The 19,724-nt window shown below is 44.0% G+C and overlaps 1 protein-coding gene across 7 annotated transcripts in view; it reads left to right on the top strand.

The window, feature by feature from the left end:
- SIDT1 (SID1 transmembrane family member 1) overlaps positions 1-19,724 on the top strand; it is a 106,181-nt gene that overhangs the window by 19,341 nt on the left and 67,116 nt on the right. For 6 of the 7 annotated variants that reach the window (XM_008266930.4, XM_051819041.2, XM_051819040.2 and 3 more), the window contains exon 2: positions 19,584-19,705. The exons of the other annotated variant lie outside the window; for it this stretch is intronic. In XM_008266930.4, coding sequence (XP_008265152.1) covers positions 19,584-19,705 — 122 coding nt within the window. The remainder of the gene's footprint in view (positions 1-19,583; positions 19,706-19,724) is intronic. 7 annotated transcript variants of the gene reach the window in all.

The following is a 19,724-nucleotide window of genomic DNA, read 5'->3' on the forward strand; positions in this document are numbered from 1 at the left end:
AGTTTTGCCTCCCCAACAGTTGGAATTTTGCATCATATAACCTTTTCAGATGTGTTTCTTTTACTTAACAATATGCAATTGTTTCCTCCATGTTTTTTTGTGACTTGATAGCTCAATTTTATTTTATTTAAAGATTTTATTTATTCATTTGAGAGGCAGAGTTACAGACAGTGAGAGCGAGAGACAGAGAGAAAGGTCTTCCTTCCATTGGTTCACTCCCAAAATGGCTACAACAGCTGGAGCCGCGCTGATCTGAAGCCAGGAGCCAGGAGCTTCTTCCAGGTCTCCCACGAAGGTGCAGGGGCCCAAGTACTTGGGCCATCTTCTGCTTTCCCAGGCCACAGCAGAGAGCTGGACTGGAAGAGGAGCAGCTGGGTCTCAAACCAGTTCCCATATAGAATGCTGGCACTGTAGGTGGCGGCTTTTACCCATTATGCCACAGTGCCAGCCCTCCACCCCATTTCTAATGTCATTGTGAATTCTGCCACTTCTTTAAATAAAAAACTATTATCTTCTAAAATCATCTCATTTCTGAATTCTTAAAATTCTGATTTATGTTGTTCTTTAACATATTTTTAAATGCTACACCACAGCGCCAGCTCCTCCCATATTATTTTTTTAATTATATTTTTCTGCAATCTTTTTGAAGCCCCTTGAAATAGTTTTTCATTTTATATTTAGGTATATGATCTATTTGGTGCTAGTTTTTGTGACACGTATAAAGTCACCATCTGGTTTTTTGTGTTTGTTTTTTAGATTTCATTTATTTATTTGAGATGTAGAGTTATAGGCAGAGAGAGGGAGAGACAGAGAGAAAAGTCTTCCATCTGCTGGTTCACTCCCCAAATGCCCGCAATGGCTGGAGCTGGGCCTATCCAAAGCCAGAAGCCAGGAGCTTCCTCCAGATCTCCTACATGGGTGTAGGGGCCCCAACAGTTAAACCATCTTCCACTGCTTTCCCAGGCCATCATCAGAGAGCTGGCAAAGGCTTGTGGTGTTGGCATCCCATATGGGCACCAGTTCATGTCCCAGATGCTCTCTTCCAATTCAGCTCCCTGATGATGGCCTGGGAAAGCAGTGGAACATAATCAGTCCGTGAAGGTTCTCTCCTTTCTCTGGATGACCTCGTCTGGTTGTTTGAGGTTTTGCGAGTGGCCAAGATTTTCTGTCATCTTCCTTCTGGAAAATAAGTTTGGTTCCTTACTTTCTGATTCAGAGCCATGATGAATAAGCTCAGTTACTATAGAGGTGGTCTCACGATTATCAAGATTTTGCTACAGAGTCTGAGCAATGCCCATGGTGGAAAATGAAGAACACATTGGGCCATTAGTGTGTATCTGTGATGTGCTCACTTCAGCAGCACATATAGTATGTATCTGTGTTGACTTCATGTGTCATTATTTCCTTTATTCAACTCAACAAGGTTATCTTTGTCAAGTCTGCTTAGCTATAGAAGTGTAATTGAGCTTGCATTTGAGACTGCTTCTGTTCTTTCTCATTACTGAAAGAAACTTATACTCATCCTTTGCAACATTAAGAAAAGAGATAATTATAGTTTAAATTTAAGAGTTCAAAAAAACCTTTTAAATCACTCATTTTCCTCTCACTTAACGACAGAGAACTTTGAGATCCAGTGAAATACATTACTTATCCAAAGTCATGTTACCAGTTAGAAGCAAATCCAGGAAGATCACTTGGATTTCAGGGGATATTATCTCTGGATATTTCTGTGTAATGACTCTCCAACCCACGAGAGCACAGCTGTTAGGCTTATCAGCCACAATAAAGCACGGTTTAACATATCACAGTCATGCTTTCACAGCCACACCCATTGATTGTGCAGTTTAAGAGCCTCATATCTGACTCCCTTACAATTACTGACAATGAAAGCGAGATTCTTTTTTGCTATTGCTTCCCCCACCCCCACCCCCACATTGCCCAGGCATCTATTCATCTGTACACGTCAGGCAAGCAGGGCGAACACCAAAGCAAACTGTGGTGCCGGCGGACTTTGCAGTGTTTCAGAGAACCACAGTAACCATGGTCTCACTGTGGTTCCCACTGGGCCCAGCTTCATGCCTTCAGACTCAGCTGTTTCCATCAACGCAGGGCAGCATGGAAGCCCAAGCACACAATAATGTAATGTGCCTCTCGGGCAGCGCTGGTCCTAAGAACTGGTATTTCTGGCCGGCGCCGCGGCTCAATAGGCTAATCCTCCACCTAGCGGCGCTGGCACACTGGGTTCTAGTCCCGGTCAGGGCGCCGGATTCTGTCCCGGTTGCCCCTCTTCCAGGCCAGCTCTCTGCTGTGGCCCGGGAGTGCAGTGGAGGATGGCCCAAGTCCTTGGGCCCTGCACCCCATGGGAGACCAGGAGAAGCACCTGGCTCCTGGCTTCGGATCAGCGCGGTGCGCCAGCCGCAGTGCGCCAGCCGTGGCGGCCATTGGAGGGTGAACCAATGGCAAAAGAAAGACCTTTCTCTCTGTCTCTCTCTCTCACTATCCACTCTGCCTGTCAAAAAAAAAAAAAAAAAAAAAAAAAAGAACTGGTATTTCTGGATCCCCACTATGCAGCCAGGAAGATAAGCCAGGACAAACAGGACTGACCAACTCTTTTTTGTTCCTCTGGATTAACTGCCCTTTTGTGGACAGAGTGACTCGCGCCATTATAACTAACCTCCAAAGTGGAAATGTATGTTACCAGCCAAAAAGTTAACATGTGAGTGCCCACATTTTGATTTTATATCTCTCCTCTACCTGCTACAAGAAAGAAAACCCTAGATTTGTCTTCCCTCTCTCTCTTTATGCCATCCTCACCAGGGAGGAAGAATTACAGCTTTCTAGGAGAGACAGTGTTTACTTGGGTAGAAAGGATGTAACAGTTGGGGAATAAGGAACTCCATGCACAGTAGTGAAGTCTGGGTGTGCGGACAGGGCCTGCAGAGTCTGCAAGGTAGTTGTGGGTAATTGAAGCCAGCTGGGAAGGAAGGAGCATGGAGGGATAGGCAAGGTTTTGACTAGAAACAACAGAACTGTCTGACTTGTGCAGAGAAAGACTTTATTAGAAGAATATTGGGTAGCTCACAAACCTGAGTTACCAGGCTCAGACGACACTGGGGACCATGGGACTAAACTGCAAGAAATTGTTACAGAGTCCTGCCCCTGAAGCCCCATTTCCATGTCTCAAGAAATAGTCTTCGAAAACTTTGGAAAGAGAAATGCTTGCTATTAGAAGGTAGTTTCCTTCAGGTGATACTTAGAACCTGACACATGCTTATTTAAAGTTATAAATGGCACCTGGCCAACAATAATTCTCCATCAACAAAGAGCTGATAAGCATCAGATCATAACTCTGACCATCATAACAATAATTTTCTAGTCCTTTTCCACCTTTAGGCCTCAGAATAGCTCTAGAAGAAATTTGCCTGCTTAGAAATAAAACCCCTCGGGGTCAGTGCCAGGGGGCAGTAGGTTAATCCTCCGCCTACAGCACCGGTATCCCATATGGGCGCCGGTTCTAGTCCCGGCTTTTCCTCTTCCAATCCAGCTCTCTGCTACAGCCTGGGAAAGCAGAAGATGGCCCAAGTCCATGGGTCCCTGCATCCGCATGGGAGACCAGGAAGAAGCTCCTGGCTCCTGGCTTTGGATCGGTGCAGCTCTGGCTGTAGAGAGTGAACCAATGGAAGGAAGACCTTTCTCTCTATCTCTTCCTTTCACTGTCTGTAACTCTACCTCTCAAATAAATAAATAAAATCTTAAAAAAAAAAGAAAACCCTGAGAGGGGGTCCTTGAGTTCTTTCTCAAACCATAAAATAATTACATTTCCCTCTTGAATCCTCTCACAGGAGAGATAGGCTGACCAAGAGACAGAGACAGAAAAGGAAAGGAGGACAAGGGACATTAAGCACAACTGGGCAGGCCCCAATCCCAGAGAGAAGGCGGGCCTCCATGTCCGCTGGCTGTCTCAAGGAACCAAGCCTGGCGATGCCTAAAACCAGAAGGAAGCCTGAGGGACTAAGAAACTCATGAAAACACACACGCACACACACACACACACACACATTTGGGATGGAAGATGGGTACCTTGGAGTGAGACCAAATGCAGCCATCTTCAGGATACAACTGTGTTGACACCAGCTCCTATGAGAAATACCTAGGAGAACATTTTCCCAAATGTTCTCTCTGGAACAATTTCTGTAGGACAGTGTTGGTATTGCATGTAAAAAGAGTTCCACGTGAAGTAGAGCATGGGCATGTGTTGATTGCTCCACATCTGGACGCCATTCCTATTGTTTGGGGAAATTTCTGTCATGAGTTTCAGCTGCAGGTATAGCCCCTTCCTCTACAGTAGCTGAACACCAGCCACTTGCTTTCTCACACTGCAACTCTCCCCTCCTTCCCCTGCAACCTTGAGTCCTCCTCCACCCCAAAGTTAGGCAAGAGCCTGTGGCCCAGGCACTGCCAATCAGATCCGCTTTCCCAGACTTTGTCTTAGGAACCAGTGATGCAAGGAAGTGGCTGCTCGGCGGCAATAGAGGCAGCATTGTGTTTCCAAGGGTAAGGACAGCAAAGGGATGGTGGCACTTAAACACCTTCCAAAGACTTTCTGTTGCCTTTGGCATAAGGCCCCCTCCCTAACATCACTAGTGATACCCTTCAGATCTATAATGACCCTCCATGTCCCTCATGCTCCAGCCAAACTAGGTTTCCCTTCATTCTTCAAACATGCTGCTCACCCTCTTGTCTTCCTCCTCCCCCTTCCCTGTGTCTACACTGTTGCCTTTGTTTGAACATTGCTCTTGCATCTTTTTTGTTGTTTGTTAATGCTCACTCATCCTTCAGGAAACTACTCCCTGAAAAGTCCATGCCATGCATCCTCACAGGAACTCGCACGTTAATGTAATTGCATATTTAATCAGCACCCCATATGCAAACTGAGCTCCATGAGGAGAGGGACTGTGTCCATACCACTGATGAATGTGTCCAGAACATTATGCCTAGCATAGAACTTGGAGTCAAATGTTTATTGAATGAAAAGTTCATCGCAGGGTAACCAGAGTCTGACTGCTTTGTTGTATATTCCTAGGATGCCAATGATTATACCTCTCTTCAATGTTTTCCTCTGTTATTATTGGAATTGGAATTCTTAACGTAAAACTTAGACCATAAGCCATAAGATGAATGCTTCTGTAAATGTATTTGTGTCTAGATTATGGTTAGTGTAAGTTTCTTTTTTTTAAGATTTATTTATTCACCTGAAAGGCAGAGTTACAGACATGCAGAGGCAGAGGCAGAGAGAGAGGTCTTCCATCTGCTGGTTTACTCCCCAGATGGCCTCAATGACCAGAGCTGTGTTGACCCAAAGCCAGGAGCCAGGAGGCAGGAGCCTCTTCAGGGTCTCCCATGCAGGTGCAAGGGCCCAAGGACTTGGGTCACCTTCCACTGTTTTTCCAGACCATAGCAGAGAGCTGTATCAGAAATGGAGCAGCCAAGACTCGAACCAGTGCCCATATGAGATGCCGGCACTGCAGGTGGCAGTTTTACCTGCTACACCATGGCACCAGCCCCATAGTGTAAGTTAATTGGTAAGATGAGGCCTGTACTGCACTCTTAAAAAAGAACTGTAAATGCAAAATGCTGATAATCTAAAAGTATAGGAAATAAAAAGCTCAAATGGAGTAAACTACTCTTTTCAATGAGATGAATGAGTGGTTCCAGGCAATCTGGAAACCAAGCTGCGAAAAGAAATTAATATCCTATGTCAGATGGACCGTATAAACTTCATTTTGGCTGGGAGTGATTTGGCTCTTACTGTGCCTCCATCCATGAGCAACAGTCAGTAACCGACTGACGAATGGATGGAAGGCCGTGAAAGCGCTACTCCAACCCAAAGCACAGGCGCACCAGCTTTGCCTGCTGGTGCTCCACACATCACACCACACTGTCCCCCATCGTCCATCATTTCATTGACATAGCTGCCCAGGAGGGTATTACTGTTCCTGTTCTACAGTTGAAAACACTAAAGCCCAGGGAATTAAACTGATTTGTCCAAGGCCACTCAGCTAGTAGATGCCAGAGCACCAGAAATAAAATCCAGATCTGTGTATCTTTCTTCATCACCACCTAAGTGTGCAAAGGCAGGGTTTTCCAAGGCTGAATCAGGCAGGAGAATTTTAATCAGGTGCATCAATATCTACAGGAATTGTTTTATTATTTTTGGTGTTATATTTATTTACTTATTTAAAATTTATTTGAAAGGCAGAGAAACAAAGACAGATGAGAACTTCCATGCACTGGGTTCACCCCCAACATGCCCTCAACACCCAGGGCTGGACCAGGTTAAATCAAGGAGACCAGAATTCCATCCAGGCCTCCCATACGGGTGGCAGGGGCCCAAGTGCTTGAACTATCCCCTGCTGCCTCCCAGAGTATGCATCAGCAGGAAGCTAGATCAGAAGCAGAGCAGGGACTAGCACTCAGGCTCTCAAATACAGGATTCAGGTGACCCAAGCAGTGTTTCAACTGCTGTGCCAAAATTCCTGCCCCATTAATTTCTTAATGTTTATCTTTAAGTATAAGCTGGGATTGGAGCAGCCCGGCGGCCCACAGCAGTTAGATGAAATGCTTCACTAAATAGGATGTGCTGGCCTCTAACATGAAAGGTTTTCAGGTCCACAAGGCTACAGTGTTGGGTTCAGCTGTTTCCATACAACAATTCCATAACAGACTCTCACCATTGCTCAGCCCAGCTGTGACGCATAAGCCCATGAAGAGTCTTGGTAGTAAAGTTAAAAAAAGGGACCAGCCTTGCAGCACAGAGGGGGCCACCTGCAATACCAGCATCCTGTATTACTGTGCTCGTCTGAGTCCCAGCCACTCTGCTTCCAATCCAGCTCCCTGCTGATGTACCTGGGAAAGCAGAGGAGGATGGCCCAAGTGCCTGGGCCCCTGGCCCCCATGTGGGAGATTTGGATGGAGTGCCAAGCCCTGGCTATTATGGCCATTTGGGAAATGAATCAGCACATGGAAGATCTCTGTCTCTTTCTTTCCCTTTCTCACTCTGCCTTTCAAATGAATCAATCTTTTTTTTTTTTTAAAAGGGGGGGGTTAAACAGACATGTAATAAATTTTAAAAATTTTGTTTACCATTTTTTTTTTTTGACAGGCAGAGTGGACAGTGAGAGAGAGAGACAGAGAGAAAGGTCTTCCTTTGCCATTGGTTCACCCTCCAATGGCCGCCGTGGCCGGCGCACTGTGGCCGGCACACTGCGCTGATCCGATGGCAGGAACCAGGTACTTATCCTGGTCTCCCATGGGGTGCAGGGCCCAAGCACTTGGGCCATCCTCCACTGCACTCCCTGGCCACAGCAGAGAGCTGGCCTGGAAGAGGGGCAACCGGGACAGAACCAGCGCCCCGACCGGGACTAGAACCCGGTGTGCTGGCGCCGCAAGGCGGAGGATTAGCCTAGTGAGCCACGGCACCGGCCTTACCATGCTTTTTTTAAAAAAAAAAAATCACTAAACATTTTATTAACAATAATTGTTGGGGGCTGGCACCATGGCTTAGTGGGTTAAGCCACCATCTGCATATTGGTGCTGGTTCAAGTCCTGGCTGCTCCACTTCTAATCTAGCTCCTTGCTAATGCACCTGTGAAAGCAGCAAAAATGTCCCAAATTCCTGGGCCCCTGCACCCACATGGGAGGCCTGGAAGAAGCTTCTAGCTTCAGCCTGGCCCAGCCCCAGCTTTTGCAACCATTTGGGAAGTGATTCAGCAGATAGAAGATCTCTTCTCTCTCTCTGCTTCTGCCTCTCCTTCCCTGTAACTCTTTCAAATAAATAAATCTTTTTTAAAAAAAAAACAGTAATTGTTCATATTTATGGGGTACAGTGTGACATTTTACTACATGTATACAATGTATACTGAGCAAATCAGGGTAATTAACATTGTGGCAAAAAGTGAGTATATGTTTGAGTGACTCATCAGTCAGGCAACTCCAAAACGGAAGTGGTTCAGGTGCCTTCTAGGAGAATACAAGGGGAGGTGTTTGACAGGGTGAACATGCAAGTAAAGCAAAGGAAACATTTGATTAGTTACAGTTACACAATTGCCTTGATTTATCTACCCTGCTGGAAACTGTTTAAGTTCGTTTGTAGCTTCTGATTTGTTAGCCTTATGCTTCATTTTTTTTAATAAAGGCATTTACAAGAAATAGCTCAAGTTAAGCTACACACTTATGTTTGCAAATCAAGCAAGGTGAGGTCATTTATGAGGCCTTTCCAGCTCTGTCTGCTCAGGAATTCTTCAGGCCTGGCCTCTAATTTATGTTAATAGTAAGTATAAGCTGGAGATGGGCAGATGGATAGTCAGGGAGAGGTAGAGATTTGGAAAATGATTTATTGCATAAAAATTGTAAAAATCCTACAAGCCTAATGTTAGGGATTAAACCCTGTGACCTGTGGACATGACCTTATCTGGAAGTAGAGTTGGCTGGTGTGGTCAAGTTAAGATGAGGTGTTTAGGATGAGGTCCTATCCGGTGTGGCTGGAATGCTTACAGGAAGAGGGAAACATGGACATAGAAACTCACCTATGGTAGCCGGCGCCACGGCTCAATAGGCTAATCCTCCACTTGTGGCACCAGCACACCGGGTTCTAGTCCCGGTTGGGGCACTGGATTCTGTCCCGGTTGCCCCCCTTCCAGGCCAGCTCTCTGCTGTGACCCGGGAGTGCAGTGGAGGATGGCCCAAGTGCTTGGGCCCTGCACCCCATGGGAGACCAGGAGAAGCACCTGGCTCCTGCCTTCGGATTAGCGCGGTGTGCCAGCCACAGTGCGCTGGCCGCGGCGGCCATTGGAGGGTGAACCAAAGGTAAAGGAAAACCTTTCTCTCTGTCTCTCTCTCTCACTGTCCACTCTGCCTGTCAAAAAAAAAATGTAGAAACTCACCTATGGAGAGAAAAAAGGCCATGTGACAATGATGGAGGCAGGGGAGTGATGCGGCTGCAAGCCAAGGAATGTCAAGGATGTCGCCATCAGCAGGCGCTAGAAAGCAGCAAGTCAGGATTCCACCAAGAGTATTGGTGTGAACATGGCCTGCTGAGACCTTGACTTCAGACTTCTGGCCTCCAGAACTATGAAAGAGTAATTTTCTATTGTTCCAAGCCACTTAGTTTATGGTACTTTCTTACAGCAAGCCTAGGAAATGACTCTGGTAACACAGAATCCAGGCTACCAGTTTCATCTGAGTCCCTGATCCGGTTTATAGCACTGGGGAAATGAGCCATGTTGATGCCAGAGAGAATGCCAAGTTCTGCAGCTGGCTGAGACAAAAAGAGAGGCTGCTAACAGAGTTTCTTCAGCTCCGTATCCTGAAATACAGTTTCTATTTGCATATGTGAGTGAGAAAGAGAGAGAGAGAGAGAGAGAAGCTCTAAAATGAAAGTTAGCATAAGCAGGTCAAACAGCAGAGTAAATTCAGACCATGGCAAATGAGCCAGCAGAGCAAAGAGTGTATGTTTGGGGGACTGCATGTTTGCCACTTCTCTGCTAACCAAGAAGCCTGCATAAAAAGAGGTAGCACACACACAGGCCAGCACATTGCAGTTTCTTTTTTTAATTATCATGAGGAAACATTTTAGACATAAGCAAGTATAGAAAACAACCTAACACTCACCAATGAATCCAAAACTCAGCTCACTCAAAGACCTTAGAAAACTGTTAGAGTTTTCTGTTTATCCTTACCCTGATCCTCATCCTCTGTCCTCCAAAGTAATTATTTTTGGGAGACCCTTATGAGTTTCTTGATTTCTTTATATCTTACAGAAAAGCACTTACTGACATTGTTTTCTGTCTTTTAAAAAGGATAGTTGCATAGTGAACAGCCTCAGAAAGTAGATAGCACATCACTCTCTGGAGCAGGCTTACTGCCCATTATAAAAGGTTTGGGTTCCTTAGCTTGGGGTCATCTCCCATAGAACAGCCCACTGCATGCATGTAGGCATCCAGCTGGGACCATTCATACCACCTTCATGCTACTTGGAGCCAAGGGAAGTGATACTACTACAGCTTGTCACGACAAGAGTGATAAAGTTCTTTTTCTCCAACCCAGGAGACTTGTGTCTTCTCCTAGAATTGATGCAATTGTGTAGAGTGAGATGAACTCTCAGACCTTCAAAGCTCTTGAAATTGGGGTAGGCATTTAACACAGTAATTGAGACACCATGTGAGACCCCCACATCACAAATCAGAATGCCTGGTTTGAGTTGCACCTGCTTTGCTTGTGATCCAGTTTCCTGCTAATAGACCTGGCAGGCAGCAGTGGTGACCCAAGTACTTAGAGTTCTTGCCACCTCATGGAAGACCTGACTCCTAACTTCTGCCAAGAGGCCATTTGGGGAGTGAATCTCCCTCTCTCTCTCTGTCTCTCTGCCTCTGTCTCCCTGTCCTTCAAATAAAAGTGAAAATAGACAAAATATTTTAGTTTTTTGAAATCCATTTGGTGTTTAGCATTTCCATATGTGTGCATTTTTAAAAATATTTATTTATTTGAAATGTAGAGTCATAGAGGTGGACAGAGAGAGAGAGAGAGGTCTTCCATCCACTGGTTCACTCCCCAAATGGCTGCAAAGACCAGGGCTGATCCAGGCCAAAGCCAGGAGCCAGGAGCCTCTTCCAGGTCTCCCATGTGAATGCAGGGGCCCAAGCACTTAGGCCATCCTCTGCTGCTTTCCCAGGGCCATTAACAGGGAGCTGGATAGGAAGTGGAGCAGGCAGGACTTGAACCAGTACCCACTTGGGATGTTGGCGCTGCAGGCTGAAGCTTTAACCTGCTGTGCCACCATGCCAGCCCCGATATGTACATTTTACTAACGGTAAACAGAAAGTCTTCAAAAATGCTCATGGAGAGTGCATTCTCTCTTAATTACATTTTATACAAACTGAAGTTCCCTCATTTATGTAAATATGACATTGCGTTATTGGCTTATGCAGTTTATATAAATGGAGCCATACAGGATATTTCCTTCAGCAATCAGCTTTTCTCTCAATTTATCTTGAGATTTGTCCATACTGATCTATTTTCCAGTTCATTCACTTTTCACCACTTATGCTTCTGTTATTTAGCTTATTTTGTTGTCATTTAGGTTGTTTTCAAATTTCATTATTGCCACAGTGCTTGCAGTGAACTTTCTTATTCATAATTTCTTATGCAAATATAAGTTTTATTTGTGTACAAACCTAGGAGTGAAAATGCTGAAATGCAATGTGAACTTATTTTCAACTTTAGTAGATATTGCCAACTTGATCCCGAAGTGGTTGTCCTAAATAACATTATCATGAGCAACATGCAAGAACTCCTGTTTCCCTACATTCTTGCAAATGTAGTAGGTCATACTTTTGCAGTGTTTACCTTCCCAGTGAGTGCAATGTGCTGAATCTCCTTCACACATTCTTTGATCATTCCTCTCCCCCTTGGTTGCTGCTTGTTGCCTTAGCCTGTTTTCCCATGGATTGTGACTTTTTATGAGTTCTGTATATTCAAAACACTCATATGCATGCACTTCAAAAATTTTTGCACCAAAATAAACTTACCTTTTAATTCCATTTTCCGTGAACATTTTGAAGTACCCTTGTATATGTACAAATTACTCATCCTGGTCCGTGACTTGTCTCTCCCCTTCATTTACGGATCTATGTAGCTTTCTGAACAGAAGAGCCACAGTGGATTCAGGATAATGATGACAGCATATTTCCACCAAGCACTGTGTGAAGACTGGGATGCAGAAGCTTGGGCTGTAGTCATGATTCTCCATAGCTGAGGATGCTTGGAGAAGTCGCATCACCTCCAGGTCTCAGGCGCCTCCTCTGTAAATGAGAGGGTTGGACTACATGATCTCCTGAGCACCTTCCCAGCCATACTATTTTCTAACACTGTGTTAAGCTCTTATGCACCAGGCAGGCAATGGCAGGACTTATGTGAAAGAACCCAACTGCATTAACTTAGGGAGTGACTGACAATACTCTGTGTTGCTTTCCCTGACTTCCCACTGGGGGTAGATGCATCCACAGTACCTTCACACATTGCTAATGTTATACTCATCACAATATGCTGTTAATGGTGGGTTTTCCATTTGTCTCTACCAGACCACAGGCCTCCTGGAGAGCAGGGTTGTTTTTATTACCTCTAGCTCCTGGCTCAGAGCAAACCTTCTGTGAATGATGGAAGGAAGAAAGGGAGGGAGGGTAGGAAGGAGAAAGGAAGGGAGGAAGGGAGGGAAGGAGGGAGGGAAGGAAGGAAGGAGGGAAAGAAGGAAGGAAGGAAAGAAGGAAGGAAGGAAGGAAGGAAGGAAGGAAGGAAGGAAGGAAGGAAGGAAGGAAGGAAAGATATACACCCAGAGAACACACCATACTTACTGAAACAGTTACAGGTTAGAAAAGAGGATCATCAGCAAATACTAGCTGTTTTACAAGTAAAGTCAGTTTGTTTTTTTTTCCCAAGACCATACAGGCAAACAATGGTTTGCTTAATAATGAAAACCAATCATCTTTGATTCTTAATCTGATGTTCCAACTAATAGGGGCTATAGTCTCATTATTTTTGCAAAACTAAACTTGATTGTAGATTACATTCTTTTTCATGCTTTTTATGCAACAGAAATTCATTACTTATAATTTTGGACTTTATCCTAGTGACTAGTTCTGAAAGGATAAAAAGGGAGTCACTAAGCTTTAAGACCTTTCATAATTATGATCTATAGCATAATATCAGAGATGGAAGTACTTAAATAATTCTCTCTTAGCTATACTGCAATTTCCTGGTTGTAGAAACATAGAAAATAATATCTATGAAATGAAAGTGTTCCTGTTGTCATGACAACAGAAGAAGCAATAGGAGAAAAAAAATCTGAGCTCTTAAGAATGGCCTGTGACAGGGTGTCATGGTCTGCTAAGCACAGTCGAAACTCTCTCCTGCATTTCATGTTCCTTTACCCGGCTTGCTTCACTGCTGAAAATGTAACCCGATTTTCTCAGCTGCTCATTAGCCTCTGGAAAGGCAAATTGAGTTTTGAGCAGAGCTTTTTATCCTTTCCCGGGGCTAATACATTATCTGTTCATCTTGAAAAACTGCCCAGTGTCTTCTATCTCCTACTCTAATAGTTCATTTGCAATTTGTTATGCCAATTTCTCTGAGTTTGTTTTTATTATGACAAGTAAGATCATTATTAAATAACAAAAAAGTAAATGGATTACAAGAGCCAGACCAGGGTTCCAATTAGGGTGTGGAGATAACAGTGGAGTGGGGATCAAATATGATAATGATACAGCCTCAGCCCCAAGAAAAATCAGTTTGCATCAACATTGGTGATCTCACAACTGTGCATCACACAAAGAAGGACTGTTGGAGAGATGTTGACAAACAGGGCCATCCATTAGTCTATTTCTTTAGACCAGTGCTTCCCAAAGTGTTATCAAACCAAAGTACATCAGAATCCCCCACCATTCTAGTTTAAAATACATATATTTCAGTTCTATTCCTGATCCACTGAATCAGAAAACCTAGGAGTTGCCTTGAGGGATTGACATGCTAAAAGGCATGCTACAATTTGAGAATCATTGCCTTAGCATGAAGTCTAATAAAATTGAGGTGTTAAGAACCTAAGAAGGGTGGAGAAGGTTGCATCCTAGATGAGAAAAGTGAAGCAGACAAGCCAAAGATGAAGCTCGCCTATTTAACAGCTTTTGTTAGGTTTCACCTCAGGTTTTACTGCAGTAGACTTGAGACAGACTACTGTGTGCTCTCAAAACACATGCTGTGTAATGCCAGTCATAGCAGCATCACAGACTCAAAAGTGAACCAGCTTCCAAGCTGAGCAATTCTTCCAGTCACTATGGGTGCAAAGATAGAATTTGCAGTTTCCTAGAGCTCGTGGCTTGGGAAATAGTTTGGGAGTCCTACAAGGTCCATGTGTTAGGGACATGGTCCCCCAAATTATTTAATGTTGATGGTTAATGGATTAAGGGATGTGGTCCTCAGAGTCTCACATTAATGGTTAATGGATGGCAGCTTGAGCCAATTATGGTGTCTGGGAGGTGGCTCCAGCAGAAGGTCTTCAGGTTTGTGGGAGCACATCCTCAGATGGTAGTTTTTGAGAGAAGTTTGGTTATATAAGTACAGTCAAGCCTGGCTTTCCTCTCTGTTCCCTGGCTTGACATGTAATTATTTCTTCATACATGTTCCACCATTGCCAGCCTCCACCCTTACCAGATGCTAGTCTAATAGTGCTGCTTGATCTTAGACTGAGACCCTCCAAAACCATGAGCAAAAATACACCTTCTTCCTACATAATTAGCTTCTCTCAGTATTTTAGTTGAAATTACATAAAACTGAGTAATACACTAGATAAACTAACAGTTAAAATACTGTGTGGTTCACAATGAGATACAGCTTCATACCCACTAGGATACAACAATCCAAAAGACTGACAAGGGGTGGCAGTTAAGATGTTGCTTGGGACGCCTGCATCCCATAATAGAGTGCCTAAATTCAAATCCCAGCTCTGCTTCCTATTCCAGTTTCCTGCTGATACAAAACCTTAGAGGCAGCAAGCGACAGCTCAAGAACTTGGGTTCCTGCCAATCACATGAGAGACTTGGATTGAAGTTCAGGCTCCTGTCTTCAGCCTGGCCCAGCCCTGGCTGTTATGGGCATTTGGGCAGTGAACCAGCAGACTGAAGATAGTTCTTGTTTTTTCCTCCCTCCCTCCCTCGCTTCCTTCCTTCCTTCCTTCCTTCCTTCCTTCCCTCCCCCCTCTGCCATTCAAATAAAAATAAACGAAGTTGGCAACTAATGTTAAAATTATTTTTGAAAAGACAAACAATAGCAAGTGTTGGCAAATATGTAGAGAAAATGGAATCCTTATACATTGCTGGCTATGTAAATCATTGGAATATAAACTGCCGCTTCTCTTTGGAAGACAATTTTATGGTTCCTCATAAAGTTAAATATAGAATTACTAGGTCTCCCAGTAGTTACACCTATAAACATATACCCAAAATAATTTAAAACAGGGCCTGCCTCTGTGGCATAGCAGGCCTGCAGTGCCAGCATCCCATATAGACACCAGTTCAAATCCCGGCTGCTCCTCTTCCAATCTGATTCCCTGCTAATGAGCCTAGGAAAGCAACTGAGGATGGCATGAGTGCTTGGGCCCCTGCACCCATGTGGGGGACTCAGAAGAAACTCCGGGTTCGTGGTTTTGGCCTGGCCATTTGAGGGATTAACCAGTGGATGGTAGACCTCTCTATCTCTCTCCCTCTCTCTCTGTAACTCTTTCAAATAAATAAATAAATATTTTTAAAAAGAATTAAAAACACATTCACACAAAACTTGTATACAGATGTTTATAGCAGCATGACTTGTAATAGCTAAAGAGTGGAACAACCCAAATGTCTATCAACTGAAGAGTAGATCAACAAACTGTGCTTTATTCATAAACGTAATATTGTGTTAGCAATAAAAGGAATGGAGTACTTATGTGTGTTGTAATGGGCAAGCCTTGAAAACATTATGTTAAGTGAAATAAGCCAGATACCAAAGGGCATGTATTGCGTTATTCCATTTATATGAAATGTCCAGAATAGGCAAATTCATAGAGATAGAAATTAGGTTAGTGGTTGCCAGAGATTCAGTGAAGGAGGCAGTGACTGCTAATAGCTACAGGGTTTCTTTTTGGGAGTGATGAAAATATTCTGGAATTAGATAGTGATTATGGTCACACTACTCCATTAATATACTAAAAGCTACTCAACTGTACATTTATAAGAATTAATTGTGTAGTGTGTGAATTAAAGTTCAGTTTTATAAATGATATGAGAAATGACCAAGAAAAAAGCAATAAATATGACTACATTTTAAAATGCTATGTGGTATGAACATAGCACCTGGAGGTGACCAGAGGCCACACAAGCTCTCCTCAAGAGAGAGACACCCACTTATTTGGCAGGGTGGGTGCTATTAGGGAAGGATCCCTAAAGGAGGATCCTTGGGATGAAGAGGATGTCCCAAGGGCAATTCATCGTTGGGGGTATAGCCCTTTGACAAACATCAGGTGATTGAACATGACAGGATAGAGTGAGGCATCAGCAAGCAAAGACATTAAAGATGAAATCAGGGAAGAAACTAAGAAGAGCCTGTAAGCATTCAAATCAATGGAGAAAAGATGAACTTACTAAAAGTCTTGTTGGGATAACTAGAAAGCGATATGTAAAAAAGGATAAAACTGAAATCATTCCTTATACCATATACTAGTACTGATTTTAGAGGATCAGAGGTTTATGTTTGTTGTTGTTGTTGTTGTTGTTTTTTTTAATGAAACCATGAAATACTAGAGGTAACTGGGAGTTGTGAAAAGTTCCTTGGCTGATTCAAAATCCAGGGAAAAGATTGAGATATTTGGCTACATAAATCTAAGCAAGACTCTAGAGCTAACTACCAGCTCACAGGAACTACAGAGGGTAAAGGAACTGTTTATGACATTAGAGGGTGCAATCAGAAAAATCCAGAATGTGGGTACCTCACAGTGGTACCATGTGTTGTGAGCTGGTTTCTTTAACAAACAAATGCCTCTGAAAAGGATGGTGAGGTATTTTGGATAAAAGATAGGCAGAAGTTACATGATCCAAATGCAATGTACACGTCTTGTTTGTAACCAATATTTTTAAACTTAAAAAAATTTTTCAAACAAATAATAAAATTTAAGCACTGTGTGGAAAGTAATTTTAAAGAATTATTAACTTTATTAGATGGGATAATGGCATTGGGTTTATGTTAAAAAGAGGAGGCCTTATCTCCTAGAGATATAGAATGAATGATCTACAGACTAAATAATATGATCTTTGGTTTGGATTAAATCTAGTCCGGATGTGTGTGGAAAACTGGAGACATAAATAAGATAAAATATATTTGTTAATAATTATTAAAGCTGGATGATAAGTACATGAGTATTCATTGTAGTATTCTTATTTCTTTGGAGTAAACCTGAACATTCTTTGGGGAATGACAGATAAATTTGACACTCTAGGCATACCGTCCTGGGGATAAGGACAGATGGGGGCCATTGAGAGGGGTCACAGATGTGATCTGTGAGTAACATTAGGGAATGGAAGGGTGGATCCAGAAGATAGAATCAGTAGAACTATTGACTGAGGAAGCTAAAGAAGTAGGACTCAGGGGCTGGCATTGTGGTATAGCAGGTAAAATCGCCGCATATGATGCTGGCATCTGTTATGGGCGGCTGGTTAATGTCCCAACTATTCCACTTCTGATCTAACTCTATGCTAATGCATCTGGGAAAAGCAGCAGAAGATGGCCCAAGTTTTTGGGTTCCTGCCAACCACATGGAAGACCCGGATGAAGCTCCTGGCTCCTGGCTTCAGCCTGGCCCAGCCCTGGCCATTGCAGCTACTTGGGGAGTGAACCAGTGGATGGAAGATTTCTCTCTCTCTTTCTCCCTCTCTCTCTGTAACTCTTTGAAATAAATACATCTTAAAAAAAAAAAAAAAAAAAAAAGTAGGACTCAAAGTTGACTTGCAGGATTCAGGCATAGAGGAATGGCTGCCTGCTGGTGCCATTGCTCCAGCAAGGGAACTCAGAAGCAAATAAAGTCAGGGTGAAGGGAGCGATGGGCTTCATTTCAAACACATTGACTTTGTCATTCCAAAGGGATATTGAGAGCTTAAGAAAGAGGCCCAGGCTAGAGACATGGTTTTGGCAATTATCAACTGAAGCATCATTTCCATGGAAACACGTGGAGTGTAAGCACAGGAGAACACACTTCTCATCAGTAACCACTTCTTGGCAAATTAATAAATTACTCTTGGACTGTTTTAGCATTTACAAAGAGAAGCAGTGGCCTGATCAAGGAGGGTGATGTAAGAAAAACAAACAGCAATATATGATACCCATTCTATTCTGTTTCCTCTCAATTTCCATTTTAAACATGTAATAGATCTTCAAGGTTTAATTGCAAGATTTTCTTTCCCCTAATTAAGGAGTTCTCAAGAGCACCCTGAGGCATTAAGGGAAAACTTTTCATATGGAAGATCAAATTGACTCTTTTTTTTTTTTTTACCTTGACTTTCTTCTATTTTTTTCTCTGTTGCCTGCAATAGATATTATTAAGATTGAAGGGCCGGCGCCGCGGCTCACTAGGCTAATCCTCCGCCTAGCGGCGCCGGCACACCGGGTTCTAGTCCCAGTCGGGGCGCCGGATTCTGTCCCGGTTGCCCCTCTTCCAGGCCAGCTCTCTGCTGTGGCCAGGGAATGCAGTGGAGGATGGCCCAAGTCCTTGGGCCCTGCACCCCATGGGAGACCAGGAGAAGCACCTGGCTCCTGCCATCGGATCAGCGCGGTGCGCCAGCCGCAGCGCGCTGGCCGCGGCGGCCATTGGAGGGTGAACCAATGGCAAAGGAAGACCTTTCTCTCTTTCTCTCTCTCTCACTGTCCACTCTGCCTGTCAAAAAAAAAAAAAAAAAAAAAAAAAAAAAAAAAAAGATTGAAGGAACACACCCAATGAGTCTGGATCTAGGGCCATAGTTCAATTTTCTGTCTTTATGACAGACGCAAGAGGGTTAAATCCTTGGGTTGACTGCATAGTTAGAAAGGGCCCTGGAGCTGCCCGATATGAAACCTGCCCCTGCCCCAACACACACTTTTTTTAAAAAGATTTATTTATTTATTAGAAATTCAGAGAGAGAGTTCTTCCATCCACTTGTTCACTCCCCAGATGAGCAGTATGGCCAGGGTTGTGCCAGGTCAAAGCTTGGAGCCAGAAGCTTCATCCAGATTTCCCATGTGGGCGCAGAGGCCGAAGCATTTGGCCATCTTCAGATGGTGGTTTCACCCACTACGCCCCAACAGCAGCCCCTGAAAGAGTTTATTATGTCAGGGACCACTTTATTCCTGGAGCAGCCCTTGTGGTATCTGTTCCTGGGGAAACACTGGGGTTTGTTGGTGGGGGGAACATCAGATCGTCTGTTATCCTTTAACAAAATGTGGCTTTAACGTTTTGATGTGGTACACAGAGTGACCCACCAAACCCAGATTAAAGTTTGTTAGCAATGGAGGTCTTGCAGAGTGTTTAGCTTTTTTGTGGGGTGGGGAGTGTGTTTTGTTAGATGTTTGTATCTTCAGCATTTATATTTAAGCACCTGTAAGAAGGAAAGCACATCGCTCTTTCTTCTGTTCTGGACTTAGCCTCAGAAGCTTTGGTTGAGCGCGCAGAGCGAGTCCTCAGCCTGCAGTTTGAAGGCTCCATCATTTCGCCTCCCCCAGCCAACAACCACAGGGGAATTGCCCCAGGTTGGACCCAGGTGTCGGTTTCTGTACATCTCCCTGAGTGGTTTCAAGGGAATCGCAGTGGAGACCCAGTCCCGTCCCATACGCATGAGGAAAAATAACTGGGGCATTTGGATGATCTGTGGTGAGAAGCAGCTGTCAGAGAGTGAGGTTTTTCCGAGCTTCAGTGGCGCTGGTACAGCGTGTGTGGCGTGTGTGTGGTCTGCAGTGCCTGTCTCTGCCCTGCCACGCAGGTGACCGCCGTGCGGGTGCACGTGAACAGTTCCTCTGAGAACCTCGACTACCCGGTCCTCGTTGTGGTTCGCCAGCAGAAAGAGGTGCTGTCCTGGCAGGTGCCTCTGCTCTTCCAAGGACTGTAAGTGGATCTTTTCTCG

Source organism: Oryctolagus cuniculus, chromosome 4, assembly GCF_964237555.1.
Source record: "Oryctolagus cuniculus chromosome 4, mOryCun1.1, whole genome shotgun sequence".
NCBI classification, from domain to species: domain Eukaryota; kingdom Metazoa; phylum Chordata; class Mammalia; order Lagomorpha; family Leporidae; genus Oryctolagus; species Oryctolagus cuniculus.